The 19972-nt window shown below is 49.1% G+C and overlaps 1 protein-coding gene across 1 annotated transcript; it reads right to left on the reverse strand.

Moving 5' to 3' along the window:
• Positions 1 to 1504: 1504 nt before the first annotated feature.
• Positions 1505 to 14044, reverse strand: pcif1 (phosphorylated CTD interacting factor 1). Its single transcript, XM_041224892.1, has 16 exons — positions 13938 to 14044; positions 11460 to 11601; positions 10924 to 11048; positions 10021 to 10140; positions 9777 to 9931; positions 9220 to 9377; positions 8809 to 8953; positions 8624 to 8707; positions 8336 to 8435; positions 7733 to 7895; positions 5671 to 5843; positions 5298 to 5384; positions 4714 to 4898; positions 4490 to 4583; positions 2527 to 2702; positions 1505 to 2166 (listed from the first exon to the last, which is right to left on the reverse strand). Exons 2-16 carry the CDS (start codon positions 11584 to 11586, stop codon positions 1878 to 1880), a joined length of 2181 nt encoding a protein of 726 aa, XP_041080826.1. The 5' UTR covers positions 11587 to 11601; positions 13938 to 14044; the 3' UTR covers positions 1505 to 1877.
• Between the last annotated feature and the right edge of the window lie 5928 nt (positions 14045 to 19972).

Here is a 19972-nt window from a genome sequence, read left to right on the forward strand (position 1 = left end):
TTTCTCACACTTTGGTTTATTGTAAAACAAGAAATGTTTCACAAATTCAAGATTTCATTAAAAAAATAAAAAATAAAATGGATTCTTTTTTAAAATGTTTTTTTTTCAGTAATAAAAAGACTGCATTGTTAAATTAAATTAAATGAAAAGACAAAACATCACAAAATCACCTGCACGTCCACAATACAAGCTAAAAGCACCACTATGAAAACGCCTTCATAGACTACATTAGACAAGAATATTCTCAGCTCCTAAACGAGACAGACTGTGAAAGTGGAGATGGAAAACGCCGATTACACTGCCTATCATTATATACACGTGTTTCCTGGTGACAGTAACTCACTGGAGCAGCTGACACTTTAAATGCATGGGATTGCCCCCGCTACGTTTGCAGAGTTTAAGAACATCTTGATTTTAGCATCTTCTGCAGAGTTGCGTTGTGTTCGACCTCTGGAGCCCCCATACCGAGTGTCCCTGTGTTCACAGGACCACAGCCCAGAAATTTCTTCTCATTCACACAGTCACAAAGCCAGTACAGAGGGGGAGACCTCTCTTGCTGTTTGTTCCTCTAGAGCTGAGGGAACACAAAGACACTAAGAACAGTGGCTTGAAACCTAGTTCCAGGAGACCTAGTTAGAGGCAACTCGGCTCTATCAAAACCCAAGTGTGCCATGCAGTGGCCTGAAACTTAGTCTCCCGAAATCAAGTTTCAAGCCACAACGTGGGTTCGTGCTCCCTTAGCTTCACTAACCAAACTGTACCCCTTGGGGTAAAAGGCTTCAGAAAGAGTTAAACTTTTGGAAACTACCCCAACTAAGAGAGTGCCCTTTGTCTCAGCTCATGAAGAAACTCTGATATAGGGTATATCACTGTATCCATTAAAAAAAACAGATATGGTGTTACATAATAAAAAATAAAAAAAACACACACACACACACACACATATATATATATATATATATATATATATATATCCACCCCCACCCAAGAAATGCTTGTCTGTCTGGCGCTTGGCCTCTTCTGCTGGCACAGAAGATGCACAGAAAGCAAGTGTAATGAAATACCTGGAGCCTGGAGCATGGCTGGGGCAGAGTCTGGCTTCTAAACGGTCTTGCAAGAACGACATGTAACAGAAAGCAGCGTTACTGGATAAACAGAACGGCATGGTTTATTATCCACGAGTTTTACTGCTGCTAGAGATTTCAAGGAGTGCAGAGCCTTCCCACTTTTACAGAGCCTGACTGTTAGACACGCTGAAACCTCGACTGAGCCAAACCGCACAGCAATGCAAGCCTGCTTGTTATCTGCTCTCAGTCAGGGCCTGCAAAGAGCAATCTCTGCTGAAAGGCGCTTCGTTTTTTTGCAGAGGTTTCTAAAGTAAAGTGACTCAAAGAAAAACCCCACTCCACCATGGTCTCCTCCCGGGTCTGCTGCGGAGGTTCAGGATCCTTCTGATCTCCCGGCTCATCAGAAGAGAAAAAAGGGGAAAGAGTTTCTGTAGTAATTTCAACTCCCTGTATACACCAGTCCTTGACAGGGGCCGGGATTATGTCAGTTCACATACATAGCTGCCCAAACACTTACGACCTCAATTATTTTATGTGTTGGGGTACAGAGGGGATATAACAGGATGAGACAGAGTCCGACCCAAACAGAGCAGTAAAAAGTTGCCCAGCTGGTTTTATCGGTGAAAACGATAAGCCATGCACAGAAAGTCTTAATCAGAACATTTCAAATGAAGGGGGCACTGTGAGAATCTCGTTGTGTTAAATGCCAGAACAAAATCATCAGTTCAGTTAAAAACAAGCACAGATCTGCAGGGACAGGGTCCCTACTGAACCCCACAGGGCCTGCCTGACCGGGCTGATTTCCCTCTCTCAGATGCTGGCTGGGTTGGGGGCTGGCGTGACCCCGGGGGGTGGTGTGGTGTCCCGGGTCGGGGGGGTCTCCTGGCTCGTGCCCTGCTCGCGCTCCGTTTCGAGCTCTTTGTCCCCCGTGCCGGTGGCGGGCGCAAGGCCCGGGGAGGTCAGGGTCCGGCCGGAGACGCGGTACGCTGCCTGCAGCTCCTGGACCCGCTCAGCTGTCGGCTCCCACTTGGCGAAGCCGGCAGAGTTCTGGAGGAAGAGGACGGCAGTGCCGTGGACTGCCTTGTAATACATCTCCTCCCTGAGACACAGACAGACACGAGGGGGGTTAGTCACTGCAGCACAGAGGGCAACACCCAGGATACAGTTTACAGAGAACACCGTTTACAAAAACTTCTCTGTTTGCTTGCCTTATTTTCAAAAAGTCCATTACAGGTTCATTACCTTCAGTGTCAGAAGCATGTTAGTGGATGGAAACCATGTGCATTAATGTCTGGACACATAGACCCTGCTTAGCCCTAATCATGGACTACGTTCCCTAGATGATCAGTAATCCAAGACCAGTGCCAGTCGGGATGATCACACACCTCACTTTTCCTGCAGTGCAGTTTTTCTTGGTTTCTATTTAGAATGGGTTCTCCCGAGCCTCACTGAGCCTCACCTCTTGCACGTGTGCTGGGAGCCGCTCCGGTACTCGTGCTCGAAGGCCGGCACGGTGAGCTGGTGCCTCTTGAAGCGGCTGGACTCCATGCGGGTGAGCGCGGGCGTGGGGGGGTCGCGCCACTCCGGGACGAACACGATGAAGGACAGCGGCTCGCTCGAGCGCTCCAGCAGGTCCTGTTAGAAAATTCAGACAATCAGACAATCCAAAAAAACAAACAAAAAAAAAAAAAAAAACATTACGGTCTAAACTCTGTGAGAGCGCCACTCCCGTGTGAAGAGACTCAAAGTGAGACACCATGGCGTCCATCAGCTCTTCACAGAACGGGGGGTTTGCTTCGAAGGAGCCGCTGACTGGAGAGAAGCTCAGGAAGGGGCTGGAACACAACAGCACAGCACTGTCAGTGCACAGCACAGGCTTACCCGGACTGCCCTCCTGAGATCCACTCAGTGCTTCACGCAGGGTGGAAGGAAAGTAAGACAAACACAACGGCTGGATCAGCTCACCCTCGGGACCCAAAGTAGCCGTCACAGTCTGGGAAGGCAGAGCAGAACTGCTTGAAGTAGCTGTTGAGGGGGGAGGCGAAGCACTCGAAGCTCACTCCAAACTGCTTGTGCAGCGCCTCGAACACGGGCACCGGCAGTGCCCCCTGCAGGCCAGTGCCTTCATGCACTCCTGAGCCCTGCTTCATGCAAGCGCCGCGAACACGAGAAAGAGAGAGGAGTACATTTCAGAGCAGGCCTTACTGCAGCCTTCATCCTAACCCGGACTTTATAAAAAAGGTAATGGATCTCCTCCTAGTGGCTGATTAGTTTATAATTCTCACAATCGACTTGAGATCAGCTACAAACGGGACCGCTCCGCTGGAAGGCTTGCCCTTTAGTCTGGGAAGCAGTTCAGAACTGCTTGAAGTAGCTGTTGAGAGGGGGGAGGCGAAGCACTCGAAGCTCACTCCAAACTGCTTGTCAGGCGCCTCTGAACTAAAATCTGGAATGGGCACCCGGTGCAGGCCAGTGCCTTCTGCAATTTTGCGCTGGGTATTGGGCTGTTGGAGAATAAGGATCGCACACATTGTGAGCAAACAATCACCTGGTATCTCTTGATCAGGCACCAGACCCTAAAAGAGGAATTTCTCGAACCTAGTGGCTCGTCGATGCAGTTTATAATTCTCACAATCGACTTGAGACCCTGGTGTACAAACAGTACCGCTGAGAAGAGTGCCGGCGACACAAGACACAGACACACCACTATGCTTGCAATGAGCTGGTAAGATGTTCTTCCTGCCCTTGCCCTCCTATTCAGTACAGAGGGCTGCAATGCAGCGAACTGACAGGCAGGTGTTCTTAATTCAGGCTCAGGCGCATCTGCATGAAAATCTGGAATGGGCACTACCGGTGCAGACGCAATGGGGTCTGAAAACAGTCCCTGGGTATTCAGCTGTTGGTGAATAAGGAGTGCACACATTAGTGAGCAAACAATCACCAGCTATGCTTGAATCAGCACCGGACCCTTCACCATCTCTCTCGAACCGTGCACGTCAGGCCACGCTGTACCGGAAGTGCAGCTCCTGAAACAGGCAGGGGGGGTGAGAAGAGTGGCGAGGCGACACAAGACACAGACACACCACCAGCTTGTCCTTGAGCTGGTAACCCATTCACACTGCTCTCCAACCCCCAGGGGACTACACATGCCAATGCAGCCAACTTACAGGCACTGCATCACCATCTCAAAAAAAGTGCAGGATGGTCAAGCTCCTTCTCTACCAACAGATACAATGCAAAATGAAAACAGAGCCGTCTACATCAGGACTCCAGCGCAGTCCTGGTTTTACGGGGAGGCGCTCACCACTTGCTGAAGTAGTTACGGTTGATCTTCACCATCTCTCCCTTCAAGCGCACGCAGGCCACGTCGTTCTCGAAGTGCCTGTCCACGCGGGGCTGGGGCGGCGAGGGCCTCCTCTCACCTCAAAGTGAGACACCATGGCGTCCATCAGCTCTTCACAGAACGGGGGGTTTGCTTCGAAGGAGCCGCTGACTGGAGAGAAGCTCAGGAAGGGGCTGGAACACAACAGCACAGCACTGTCAGTGCACAGCACAGGCTTACCCGGACTGCCCTCCTGAGATCCACTCAGTGCTTCACGCAGGGTGGAAGGAAAGTAAGACAAACACAACGGCTGGATCAGCTCACCCTCGGGACCCAAAGTAGCCGTCACAGTCTGGGAAGGCAGAGCAGAACTGCTTGAAGTAGCTGTTGAGGGGGGAGGCGAAGCACTCGAAGCTCACTCCAAACTGCTTGTGCAGCGCCTCGAACACGGGCACCGGCAGTGCCCCCTGCAGGCCAGTGCCTTCATGCACCCCTGCGCCAAACATCGCCTGCACGAGAAAGAGAGAGGAGTACATTTCGGAGCAGGTTTTACTGTGAGCCTTCATCCTAAGTTATTTTTATAAAAAAGGTAATGGATCTCCTCCTAGTGGCTGATTAGTTTATAATTCTCACAATCGACTTGAGACCCGTACAAACAGTACCGCTCCGCTGGAAGGCTTGCCCTTTAGCTGAATGGTAAGATGTTCTTCCAGCCCTTGCCCTCCTATTCAGTTCAGAGGGCTGCGATGAGGCGAAGTGACTACAGTGTCAAATTAATTCAGCTCAGGCGCATCTGCACTAAAATCTGGAATGGGCACCCGGTGCTACGCAATGGGGGTCTGAAATTTTTCCCTGGGTATTGGGCTGTTGGTGAATAAGGATCGCACACATTGTGAGCAAACAATCACCTGGTATCTCTTGATCAGGCACCAGACCCTGGAGAGGAATTTCTCGAACCGTGGGTCGTCGATGCAGCTGTACCGGTACAGCAGCTCCTGAAACAGACAGTGGGGGTGAGAAGAGTGCCGGCGACACAAGACACAGACACACCACTATGCTTGCATTGAGCTGGTAACCCATTCACACTGCTCTCCAACCCCCAACCCACTACACAGGTGCCAATGCAGCCAACTTACAGGCAGGTGTTCTGCGCTGCAGGAGATAAAAAAAGTGCATGAAAAACAAGCTCCTTCTCTACCAACAGATACAATGCAAAATGAAAACAGTGCCGTCTACATCAGACCCACAGCGCGAGTGCAGGGTTAGCGGGCAGGCGCTCACCAGCTTGCTGAAGTAGTTGCGGTTGATCTTCACCATCTCTCCCTTGAAGCGCACGCAGGCCACGTCGTTCTCGAAGTGCAGGTCCACGCGGGGCTGGGGCGGCGAGGGGGTGGCGAGGCGCAGGGGGTAGCAGTACACCAGCCTGTCCTGGACTTCGGGGGCCTCCACTGTCTCTGTAGGAGGGGAACCCACATGCCAATTCAACACACTGACATCACCTCAAACTGCCTGGACAGAAAGATCACCTTTAACACCTGGAACAGAGCTGGAAATAGGACTCCATTGCATTCCTGGTTTTACTGGGAGTTAAATCAGACACATCTGAGCCTGTTACCCAGACACACTGTGGCTAATCAAAATTGCAATAAAACCTGGAATGGGTGAAATATAATACTTTTTATTGATATAAATACCTCTTTCTCTCGGTCGATTTATATTGCTATTACCCTCTCTTTATATAGGCACTTCTGACCCCTGCGATGTCTTTAACCCTCACGGCCGTGGCCGTTGCCCTTGCTGTGCTGGACAGTGTGGGTTCAGGGTGAGGGTCAGGTTGTTCAGTGGTGCAGTACAGCACAGTGCTCAGTCAGTCCTTGCCCTTGCTGTGCTGGACAGTGTGGGTTCAGGGCGAGGGTCAGGTTGTTCAGTGGTGCAGTACAGCACAGTGCTCAGTCAGTCCTTGCCCTTGCTGTGCTGGACAGTGTGGGTTCAGGGTGAGGGTCAGGTTGTTCAGTGGTGCAGTACAGCACAGTGCTCAGTCAGTCCTTGCCCTTGCTGTGCTGGACAGTGTGGGTTCAGGGTGAGGGTCAGGTTGTTCAGTGGTGCAGTACAGCACAGTGCTCAGTCAGTCCTTGCCCTTGCTGTGCTGGACAGTGTGGGTTCAGGGCGAGGGTCAGGTTGTTCAGTGGTGCAGTACAGCACAGTGCTCAGTCAGTCCTTGCCCTTGCTGTGCTGGACAGTGTGGGTTCAGGGCGAGGGTCAGGTTGTTCAGTGGTGCAGTACAGCACAGTGCTCAGTCAGTCCTTGCCCTTGCTGTGCTGGACAGTGTGGGTTCAGGGTGAGGGTCAGGTTGTTCAGTGGTGCAGTACAGCACAGTGCTCAGTCAGTCCTTGCCCTTGCTGTGCTGGACAGTGTGGGTTCAGGGCGAGGGTCAGGTTGTTCAGTGGTGCAGTACAGCACAGTGCTCAGTCAGTCCTTGCCCTTGCTGTGCTGGACAGTGTGGGTTCAGGGCGAGGGTCAGGTTGTTCAGTGGTGCAGTACAGCACAGTGCTCAGTCAGTCCTTGCCCTTGCTGTGCTGGACAGTGTGGGTTCAGGGCGAGGGTCAGGTTGTTCAGTGGTGCAGTACAGCACAGTGCTCAGTCAGTCCTTGCCCTTGCTGTGCTGGACAGTGTGGGTTCAGGGCGAGGGTCAGGTTGTTCAGTGGTGCAGTACAGCACAGTGCTCAGTCAGTCCTTGCCCTTGCTGTGCTGGACAGTGTGGGTTCAGGGTGAGGGTCAGGTTGTTCAGTGGTGCAGTACAGCACAGTGCTCAGTCAGTCCTTGCCCTTGCTGTGCTGGACAGTGTGGGTTCAGGGCGAGGGTCAGGTTGTTCAGTGGTGCAGTACAGCACAGTGCTCAGTCAGTCCTTGCCCTTGCTGTGCTGGACAGTGTGGGTTCAGGGTGAGGGTCAGGTTGTTCAGTGGTGCAGTACAGCACAGTGCTCAGTCAGTCCTTGCCCTTGCTGTGCTGGACAGTGTGGGTTCAGGGCGAGGGTCAGGTTGTTCAGTGGTGCAGTACAGCACAGTGCTCAGTCAGTCCTTGCCCTTGCTGTGCTGGACAGTGTGGGTTCAGGGCGAGGGTCAGGTTGTTCAGTGGTGCAGTACAGCACAGTGCTCAGTCAGTCCTTGCCCTTGCTGTGCTGGACAGTGTGGGTTCAGGGTGAGGGTCAGGTTGTTCAGTGGTGCAGTACAGCACAGTGCTCAGTCAGTCCTTGCCCTTGCTGTGCTGGACAGTGTGGGTTCAGGGTGAGGGTCAAGTTGTTCAGTGGTGCAGTACAGCGCAGTGCTCAGTCAGTCCTGCTTACCTGAAATGTTGCACTCCTTGAGCAGCGCAGTGTGGCAGTCCCTGATGCGGCGTGCGTAGTCACAGGAGATGTGGTAGATCTTACTGCAGATCCCCTCCACTGAGTCCTTGGCCACGGCTGCCACGTGGGGGCCACACTGCTTCCGCAAGTGCTCCAGACGGTCCTAGGGAGGACGGGTAGGGAGAGAGCGGGTTTAAAATCTCTTTTGTTTAATTTACTAAACGATTCAAATGTAGAATTAAACATGTTTAAATGTTAACACTATGGATGTTTTTAACCAATCAGAAAAAGCCATCCATCATCTTATAAATGACTGGAGAGGAATGTTCAGCACTTGGCTAATGTTAAATGGTACAGAAGGAGAAGCCTGGAATTCTTGTTGCATTGCATACAGTACCAGACTAGGCAAGAACAAACTAAAATCAGGGTAAAACAGAGAGAACTTTGTGCAGGAGTTTGCACCTTCTTTTCTAACAGGAACAACACATGTCACAGAACTAGCAAAAACCAAGGGAGGAGCATGCAGGAGATGTTAACTCCCAGAGCAGTTCACTGTGGTGCTGAACTCTTTGCCTGCCAGTCTGTGTTTCACTCTCCTCTTACCATGTAATCCTCCTTGGAGGCGGAGTGGTCTTTCCTCAGCCAGCTAATGGTGTCCTCCACGTTCCACTTCACTACCTTCCTGCTGTCTGGCGTGGCGTTCCTGCAGGGACACAAGAGAGGTTAGACAGTGTTTCATTTCCTTAGAAAACATGAAGCTTGAGCCTGTTGGAAACGATGGTAACCACTCAGATAACCCACAACAAGCAGCTCACCCACACTGAACACCGACGTGAACGAACGAGGAGGCGGGACAGGAAACACTGTCCATATTGTAACTGAAACCTGTACCTGGACTCTATCATTCTTTTCGCAGACTCTGCGTATTTGAAGAGAAGCTTGCGGGCCTCTTCTCTGTATTTAATACGTGACAATCTGGAGAGAAAACAATCAGACAAAACAAGGGAAAGTCAGGCATAGAGAAGATTGAGATGTTCTGAATATAAAAGATCCAGTTGTGTAGCTGGCCTGCTGACCTGATGGGGATGTCGTTCATGACCTCCCGGAACATGGCCGGAGAGATGACGGGCTCACAATCGCTGGGCAGGAAGGGGTCCTTCCCCTTGTCTAACACCTTCCGCTCCAGCAGCCAACGGTTAAAAGAGTCCCGCGGGGGGGAAAGCTAAAATGGATCCCTCCAACTTCATCAAAAGGCCTCCCAGCAGAGGGCAGAGGGACACACACACACACACACACACACACACACACACACACACACACACACACACACACACACACACAGTTCATAGAAACAGTACAGGAGTACTAGCCTAAGAGACACATGCTCTTCCACTGTGCAGTGAGGAAGTCTGAGTTTGCATTGAGCTGACAGTGCTACGAATCGGAAAGGGACCCTGCTTGTGTGAGCGCCGGTGCCAGGCAGCCCCTACCCTCTCTCTGCTGGCACAGCTCCAGGTAGTGCTTGCGCAGCTTCAGTGTGAGCTGGGCTCGCTGCAGCTCCACGTCGGGGTGGGGGGGCAGTGCATCCGAGGGGGGGCGCTCCTTGATCACCGCGTTGGTCGGGATGTCCAGGTCCCAATACACCCTGAAACAGGGCAGGCAGGAGCTTCACTAACAGAACAGACAAGCCCTCTGCTGAGCAAACACATCACAGCAACCACATCACAACAGCACCCGTGCTGCACCGCGACATGCCACACAGAGACGCCATGCATGACACACACGCACACGCACGCAGCGTGCAACCAACAAAACAGAACAAGAACAGACAGAAAATAAATCAAATAAACAGAAAGGTAATGGAGTAGTCCAACGTCAAGGCAAAGCGGGCCGATGAAAATATATTATATAAGATCTCAAATTGTGTTAAACAATTCTACCCAGGATTGGGTCTGCAACCCAGACCTGGTATTAGCGATCCTCAGGTTTAAACAATCAAGTGGAACCAGCCCACACCTTCACTGGTACACAGAAGAGCACTCACGCGGTCGGTCTGTAGGGAGCGGGTGCGGGCACGGCAGAGAGAGGCTGCTGCTTCTCGTCCGTCGGGGACCCCCATATCTTAGAGAGGGGGGTGCCAGGGGTGCTGGGGGAGATGGGCACTGTCGGGGTCGTCGGGGTCACTGGCATGATCTCCACCTGTTGCAGGATCAGAACAGACACCTTGAACACCAGAGTTTAAGTCAGAGGAAATGCAAGAGAAAGCGCCCGAGCTGGCAGTGACTCACCTTGGGTCTCTTGAAGCTGTTGGCTCCTCCCACCGCAATCTCCTCAGAGAGGCGTCTCTTGTGCTGCCCATTGTCCAGGTCGGGGTCCACTGGGGCTGCGTTCAAACCCAGGGGGTCCGACTGGAGAGGAAAACGCAACAGCACTGGACAGTAAGACCTGAACCCAGCAGGCAGCTGCACCCAGCAGGTTTGATTTCTTCTTTAAATTTCAACCAAAAACAGTCTTATTCAGGAACAAAGCAAATTCACACAGAAGAGGACACAATCGCAACAATACTGTAAGCAAGCTTCCAGGCCTCCGCATCTCGTAATATACTAGACAGGTTAAATCACACAGGTGTAACCTAGTAATCCTTCCCAATAGCAGAACTGCCCCCCTCCAGTAGCAGGAGGAGTTCTATGATTCTATTGCGTTACAAGTGAAAAGGTACATTTCTGGTTCCACCTGATGGACTTGCAGTATTATAGTAGAAATGAGGAAACCGCTGTTGAAGTGATAACATGACGGGACCCAAGGTTACACCAGGTCATCCTGGCTTGGCTGAACCAGCATAGGTGTGGCCTGTCTCCGTGCAGAGCTGCATGGTTCACAGGTCTGGGCTATGTTACGGCAGTAGATTTGAAAAGCCTTACGGGTCTACTGGCTGCTTATTATTCATCTGGTCAGATAGAGGACTGGGGTAGAGCTTCAGCTGCTACGGCAAAGCACCTTGAGTCCTGCTGGCCTTTACTAATGCAGTTGAAGTCAAGGGGGAAAACAAGAATCCCACTGCACCAGGAAACTCATGGTAGCAACATACAGGAACACAGGGACCCATCGTACACAGAGTGCTGGCAGCTCTGGAGTCACAGTTTAATCTCAAGCCGCACTGTTCTTTAGGGGAGGGAGGGCGTAGTACTCACAATGACATCATGCTGTCCCAGTACTGGCATCTCCCAGAGAGACTGGTTTGTGAAGCGGTTGAAGTAGTAGGGTCGGTTTTCCCTTTTGCTCCAGCACTTGGACCAGCCCGCCTGGATCATGTCATCTGAAAAGACAAAAAGATCAGACAACACCACTTCAATTTAGGGGGGGGGGGGGGGGGGGGGACATGCAATAAAACAACCAATCACAACCATGCATCACAGTTAAGCATTGGGCTGAGAAGAGCTGTGATCTGTACAACAAAACTGCCGTGTCACATTTCCAAATAACATCACATTATATTAGAATACAAGAAAGAACAAAAATACTGAATGAAAGCTGGAAAAATCAGCTTCCGTCCTAAAAAATCATTCTATCCAGAAAACATTTTTACAGACATCACTTGTTAGAACTGTCGTCTACAAGCAGCTGCAAACATAGTTCAAAGTTTCCACTTGCTCATTCCGTCTCCTCCCCAGCTGTAGGTCTGTGGAACTGGGCAGCCCACTCCCACTCGGCTGGCTCGGACACTTACCTGGCAGCTCAAGGGTGGGTTTGGCCGCGCTGGGCGACAGGGGCTGGCCCTGGTTGGAAGAGCTTGTGGGGGACATCACCAGTGCAGGGGGGTCGCCCCTGACCGTACTGTGGTTTTCACTCGACATCTCTCTTCATCTGCCCTGCAGCACAGCAGAAGAGCACAGCTCAGGTCAACACAAGCCTTCAATGTACTGCACACCCCTGATCCCAGTGCCTGGGAAATTACCAACAGCTCTCAAGGATCTGTACACTAAGACTCCCATTGCATAGCAATCTGAGCCATTCGTGCTATTACTGTGAACTCTTTCAGAGCTCTAAAGAGCTACTAATTAAATAGCAGGGATGGAAACAAGACTCCCATTGCAAAGCAGTTTCATCCATTCCAGGTTTTACTATGAGCTTGATTAACCCCAGTGCATAAGTAACAAGTTCAGGTAAAACTCAACTCCTTGTAAAACCAGGAATGGATCAAACTCCTATGCAATGGGAGTCTTATTTTCATTCCACAGTTTCCACAGCTGAAAAATACATTTACAATTACACAAGTCTGCAAGTTTGAGCAAAGTCATCTTTCCCCAAGCCTGCGGTATATACAGATCGACTGGGACTCCAGTTGCATAGCAGAGATTATTCCAGGTTTTACAGTAAGCTCGATCAGGTCTGTGTGGCCTTCTCATCTGCATGGCGTGCCTAATGAAGCCCCTAATAAAACCTGCTGTGGTTCAATCTGCTTTTACACAGGAATCGTATTATTTTGTAATAACTAGTGGTGTAGTCGAGGGTATATGCAGCTAAACTGCGTTTACCCACTTCTCATGTAAGGGATACAGTTTACTCACTTCTACTCTCCTGTGATATGTAAATCCTGGGTTAAAGCCAAGGTATTTTAACAGTGAGCATCTGTGTTGTGTTGCTGCGTGTGAGACTGACAGCTAAAAGCACTCAGTCAGAACTGCAGCACAAGCGGGGGGCGTGGCCACTGGACAGCGTGCTCTGCGACTGGTCGTTAATGTTCTGTTAGGCACACTGGACCTGCAGGGCGGTTATAGCAGCCTTCACCCTAGCCCATGAAGCGCAGAGTCGGGTCTGTGTCACTTCACACGAACTGCACCTGAGAGGGGAAAAGAGCTGTACAGGGGGCTCTGGCTGGCTGAGGGCCAATAACAATGCAGCTGTTCAACTGCACCAAACAGGGGAGTTTACCCACTTTATTATTTACCACTACAGCACTGCCTGTAACAAAATGGACAACAGAACGCCTTTCGAGATAGCACCATTAAAAACATTACAGGAACGAGATGAACAGAATGACTCACCAAACATTTAAAAAAGAGACAGGGAGACATTAGAACAAAAATAAACCTCTGGTAGATGCAGTTTAACACTTTGAGATAGACAGATAAATACAGTATCTATATATATAATCTTGTTAACCCTATGCAATGTGTGCACTGAATGCAGTTGTGCAGGGTGTGCAGTAGCGCTGGGGTTTACTCAGCTGTGAGTCATCATTCGTCTGTACTAAACGGTAAATAAGCAGCATACATAGCAGCAACCTGGAATGAACATAGAGCATACTCGAGCTGGCTGGGAGCAGAGGGAACACGACATGATGGGCGAGTGAGAGAAATGCGTAGTGTTGTGACTGGGAGCTCTTCCCCTGTCACTGGTGTGTGTACACATGAACATCACACACACAGTTCCGTACACAGCAAGGGGTATTTCCATACGTATTTAAATAAGTGACAAGATTCGGGACTCTGATTATGTGTAACAAACACTGCGAAACACAAGAAACAGACATTTGTATATGTGTTTATTATTACTCATTCAGGAAAACATGTACTACAGTGCACGCAGCCGCATCCGGGTCTGTGTTTTGTGGCACTGCCGAATCACTTAATTAATGGATGTTACGTATTGCAATTAAAAAGATGCATATATCTAAACCCGCTTTCATACCGGAATGCAATCGCTTGCTCTATTTCGTACAGAATATAAACACCAGCAGTAAAACAAGCTGGCCTCAGCTGGTACGCATGCGCCTGACGCGCCACCTGCACGGAGCAGCCAGAAAACAAACAGGGTGCGCAACAAAAGAGCCGAGCGGAACCGGAGACAAGTACGAGGACTGAACGGGCTCAGAACCGGGGCTAGGACGCGCCTTGCGGGGGGCAGTCGACAGATGCACCGCGCCGTGCCGTTTAAACCAGAAACAGACCTACATTTCCGCCGGCTGACTCTTTTTTCCGAAACTAGGTTTTAGGCGCGCACTTCGGTCGGGCTGGGGGCGAAGTGCTAAACAAGATGGCGTGCCCGACCGGGCAGCAGCCGCTGCTCTCTGCGCTGCGCTTATCCCGCTTTTATAACGCAGCGAGCCGCTGTGCGCACGGATGCACTGGGCATTCCGGTTCTCGGTGCATTCCTGCGCCGGTCCCTGCGCTTGTTACCCGGCCAGGTACGGTAAATCCCTTACCTTTGAGAGGATTGCTGGGAACCCGATAAAGGCTTCGCTCAGCTCGATCGGAATCCGCCTCCGCCTCTTCCTCCCCACCGTCTCCGCCATCTTGTATTGGGAACCCGGTCCCGGGCTCTGCGCATGCGCCGGCTTCGTAAGGGCAGCCGCGGTTCAGTGTCCACAGCGGGAGCCATCTTCGGTGTGGCAAATGCGCGCAGAGAAACGCGGTGCTGAATCCAGTGTGAGCATAAAATCGGATGAAGTGATTCGTTGAGCGTGTACAAAACCATATATTCGGAAAGCTTTCCCACCGTCATTTTTCATTTTGTATTCCGAGTTTAACCCGTAACAGAAAGCGGTAGGACTTGGCTCAGCGCTCCAGAGCGACTTCAAATTGTTGCAAAGTCTCATCACAGATCAAACGAAGGTGCATGAAACCTCACAGGGGCATTATCTCTATATACATGGTATTCTATTCCAGTTCGGTGGCAACTCTGCTTTAGAAAACGCTGCTATGAGTGTTTGAGCACCTTGCGTCAGTATATGTAAAGTTAATTGCTGCAAAAAATGTATTTACAAATGTTACATGACAGCTTTTTAACGTGTTTTAGGGTTAAAGAGAGTTAATAGACACACTATACAGATTTTATGAACACCACGTTTGCCAATCTTTCTTTAACGTACTTTAAATTTTGGGAGCAGATTTAAAAAGCTGGCAATCCAAAATTAAACAACTAAACGTTTCTGAAAGTGTAACATGACCGGAGATCTCAAAATGCCAACAAATGCACATAGAAATATAGGCTTAAAATCATCATGGGAAAATGAGCAATACAATTGCTATGATCATTTCGCTAGTTTATCCAGTTCCAAAATAAACTTTTAAAAAATGCATTTATATATTGCGCATTAAACATGGACCTACATAAACATATTCTAGTAAGTACATCTGTTATAAACGATTAAGCTATCGTTTTAGTACAAAGCAAACCTCTAAACGAGGATTATATTTAAGATCTGTAATAACCAATGTGTGCAGTATTCTGCTGAATGCATGGGGAAAGACATTACAGACTTGGTGGAACATTGACCTGGATAACTTCGTCTTTCAGGACTGTGTGTCTGTCATTCTACAATGTTATTGTAATATACTGCATTGCGATTAATGGTGTTATTTTGGTAGTACAGCGCTACATTATCTCGGTGTGCCACCCTCAAAATGGCTGTCTCAATACTATTGGGGGGGCGGTTAAATCGAACAGCTGTTTTCCATTGGCTAACACAAACATAAACAGGCCACCTCTCGTCCTTTGGATTGGATGTCGCTTGCATGATAACAGTAGCCGTGATTGGTTTCAGCGCACACAAGTCCTTGTTTACTTGATGCCCATTGGTCAATACGGGAGCCGAGACAGTTTTCCTTCGTCGCTTACAGCATAGATTTTGGGGGGTTTCTGTTCACGGTTGTTTATGTCAAAAGTGAAAAAACACAGCAAGTGTGCGCCCAATACACGAAAAGGGGTTCAGCTGATTCCAGCTTCATGTGAGAAGCTGGCAGCTCTCCACTATACCTGTACTCGCACTGCACTGCTCCACACTGCTGTATTCTACAGCTCTCAATCAGAATTATACTCTGTACCTGTACTCGCACTGCACTGCTCCACACTGCTGTATTCTACAGCTCTCAATCAGAATTATACTCTGTACCTGTACTCGCACTGCACTGCTCCACACTGCTGTATTCTACAGCTCTCAATCAGAATTATACTCTGTACCTGTACTCGCACTGCACTGCTCCGCACTGCTGTATTCTACAGCTCTCAATCAGAATTATACTCTGTGCATGTACTCGCACTGCACTGCTCCACACTGCTGTATTCTACAGCTCTCAATCAGAATTATACTCTGTGCATGTACTCGCACTGCACTGCTCCGCACTGCTGTATTCTACAGCTCTCAATCAGAATTATACTCTACCTGTACTCGCACTGCACTGCTCCACACTGCTGTATTCTACAGCTCTCAATCAGAATTATACTCTGTACCTGTACTCGCACTGCACTGCTCCGCACTGCTGTATTCTACAGCTCTCAATCAGAATTATACTCTGTGCATGTACTCGCACTGCACTGCTCCACACTGCTGTATTCTACAGCTCTCAATCAGAATTATACTCTGTACCTGTACTCGCACTGCACTGCTCCACACTGCTGTATTCTACAGCTCTCAATCAGAATTATACTCTGTACCTGTACTCGCACTGCACTGCTCCGCACTGCTGTATTCTACAGCTCTCAATCAGAATTATACTCTGTACCTGTACTGGCACTGCACTGCTCCACACTGCTGTATTCTACAGCTCTCAATCAGAATTATACTCTGTACATGTACTCGCACTGCACTGCTCCACACTGCTGTATTCTACAGCTCTCAATCAGAATTATACTCTGTGCATGTACTCTGCACTGCACTGCTCCACACTGCTGTATTCTACAGCTCTCAATCAGAATTATACTCTGTACCTGTACTCGCACTGCACTGCTCCACACTGCTGTATTCTACAGCTCTCAATCAGAATTATACTCTGTGCATGTACTCGCACTGCACTGCTCCACACTGCTGTATTCTACAGCTCTCAATCAGAATTATACTCTGTACCTGTACTCGCACTGCACTGCTCCGCACTGCTGTATTCTACAGCTCTCAATCAGAATTATACTCTGTACCTGTACTCGCACTGCACTGCTCCGCACTGCTGTATTCTACAGCTCTCAATCAGAATTATACTCTGTACCTGTACTCGCACTGCACTGCTCCACACTGCTGTATTCTACAGCTCTCAATCAGAATTATACTCTGTACCTGTACTCGCACTGCACTGCTCCGCACTGCTGTATTCTACAGCTCTCAATCAGAATTATACTCTGTGCATGTACTCGCACTGCACTGCTCCGCACTGCTGTATTCTACAGCTCTCAATCAGAATTATACTCTGTACCTGTACTCGCACTGCACTGCTCCGCACTGCTGTATTCTACAGCTCTCAATCAGAATTATACTCTGTGCATGTACTCGCACTGCACTGCTCCACACTGCTGTATTCTACAGCTCTCAATCAGAATTATACTCTACCTGTACTCGCACTGCACTGCTCCGCACTGCTGTATTCTACAGCTCTCAATCAGAATTATACTCTACCTGTACTCGCACTGCACTGCTCCGCACTGCTGTATTCTACAGCTCTCAACCAGAATTATACTCTGTACCTGTACTCGCACTGCACTGCTCCACACTGCTGTATTCTGCAGCTCTCAATCAGAATTATACTCTGTACCTGTACTGGCAATCAGAATTATACTCTTGGCATGTACTACTCGCACTGCACTGCTCCGCACTGCTGGTATTCTACAGCTCTCAATCAGAATTATACTCTGACCTGCATTGTACTTGCACTGCACTGCTCCACACTGCTGTATTCTGCAGCTCTCAATCAGAATTATACTCTGTACCTGTACTCGCACTGCACTGCTCCACACTGCTGTATTCTACAGCTCTCAATCAGAATTATACTCTGTACCTGTACTCGCACTGCACTGCTCCGCACTGCTGTATTCTACAGCTCTCAATCAGAATTATACTCTGTGCATGTACTCGCACTGCACTGCTCCGCACTGCTGTATTCTACAGCTCTCAATCAGAATTATACTCTGTACCTGTACTCGCACTGCACTGCTCCACACTGCTGTATTCTACAGCTCTCAATCAGAATTATACTCTGTACCTGTACTCGCACTGCACTGCTCCACACTGCTGTATTCTACAGCTCTCAATCAGAATTATACTCTGTACCTGTACTCGCACTGCACTGCTCCGCACTGCTGTATTCTACAGCTCTCAATCAGAATTATACTCTGTACCTGTACTCGCACTGCACTGCTCCACACTGCTGTATTCTACAGCTCTCAATCAGAATTATACTCTGTGCATGTACTCGCACTGCACTGCTCCACACTGCTGTATTCTACAGCTCTCAATCAGAATTATACTCTGTACCTGTACTCGCACTGCACTGCTCCACACTGCTGTATTCTACAGCTCTCAATCAGAATTATACTCTGTGCCTGTACTCGCACTGCACTGCTCCACACTGCTGTATTCTACAGCTCTCAATCAGAATTATACTCTGTACCTGTACTCGCACTGCACTGCTCCACACTGCTGTATTCTACAGCTCTCAATCAGAATTATACTCTGTACCTGTACTCGCACTGCACTGCTCCACACTGCTGTATTCTACAGCTCTCAATCAGAATTATACTCTGTACCTGTACTCGCACTGCACTGCTCCGCACTGCTGTATTCTACAGCTCTCAATCAGAATTATACTCTGTACCTGTACTCGCACTGCACTGCTCCGCACTGCTGTATTCTACAGCTCTCAATCAGAATTATACTCTGTACCTGTACTCGCACTGCACTGCTCCGCACTGCTGTATTCTACAGCTCTCAATCAGAATTATACTCTGTGCATGTACTCGCACTGCACTGCTCCACACTGCTGTATTCTACAGCTCTCAATCAGAATTATACTCTGTGCATGTACTCGCACTGCACTGCTCCACACTGCTGTATTCTACAGCTCTCAATCAGAATTATACTCTGTACCTGTACTCGCACTGCACTGCTCCACACTGCTGTATTCTACAGCTCTCAATCAGAATTATACTCTGTGCATGTACTCGCACTGCACTGCTCCACACTGCTGTATTCTACAGCTCTCAATCAGAATTATACTCTGTACCTGTACTCGCACTGCACTGCTCCACACTGCTGTATTCTACAGCTCTCAATCAGAATTATACTCTGTACCTGTACTCGCACTGCACTGCTCCACACTGCTGTATTCTACAGCTCTCAATCAGAATTATACTCTGTGCATGTACTCGCACTGCACTGCTCCACACTGCTGTATTCTACAGCTCTCAATCAGAATTATACTCTGTACCTGTACTTGCACTGCACTGCTCCACACTGCTGTATTCTACAGCTCTCAATCAGAATTATACTCTGTACATGTACTCGCACTGCACTGCTCCACACTGCTGTATTCTACAGCTCTCAATCAGAATTATACTCTGTACCTGTACTCGCACTGCACTGCACTGCTCCACACTGCTGTATTCTACAGCTCTCAATCAGAATTATACTCTGTACCTGTACTCGCACTGCACTGCTCCACACTGCTGTATTCTACAGCTCTCAATCAGAATTATACTCTGTACCTGTACTCGCACTGCACTGCTCCACACTGCTGTATTCTACAGCTCTCAATCAGAATTATACTCTGTACTGCGCACTGTGACTGCTCTTTGTATTCTACTGCTGTATTCTATTCTATACAGTCTTAATTATACTCTGTAAGCACTGCTCCACACTGCTGTATTCTACAGCTCTCAATCAGAATTATACTCTGTGCCTGTACTCGCACTGCACTGCTCCGCACTGCTGTATTCTACAGCTCTCAATCAGAATTATACTCTGTACCTGTACTCGCACTGCACTGCTCCGCACTGCTGTATTCTACAGCTCTCAATCAGAATTATACTCTGTACCTGTACTCGCACTGCACTGCTCCACACTGCTGTATTCTACAGCTCTCAATCAGAATTATACTCTGTACCTGTACTCGCACTGCACTGCTCCACACTGCTGTATTCTACAGCTCTCAATCAGAATTATACTCTGTACCTGTACTCGCACTGCACTGCTCCACACTGCTGTATTCTACAGCTCTCAATCAGAATTATACTCTGTACCTGTACTCGGCACTGCACTGCTCCGCACTGCTGTATTCTACAGCTCTCAATCAGAATTATACTCTGTGCATGTACTCGCACTGCACTGCTCCGCACTGCTGTATTCTACAGCTCTCAATCAGAATTATACTCTGTGCATGTACTCGCACTGCACTGCTCCACACTGCTGTATTCTACAGCTCTCAATCAGAATTATACTCTGTGCATGTACTCGCACTGCACTGCACTGCTCCGCAC

This window comes from Polyodon spathula, chromosome 23, assembly GCF_017654505.1.
Source record: "Polyodon spathula isolate WHYD16114869_AA chromosome 23, ASM1765450v1, whole genome shotgun sequence".
NCBI lineage: Eukaryota > Metazoa > Chordata > Actinopteri > Acipenseriformes > Polyodontidae > Polyodon > Polyodon spathula.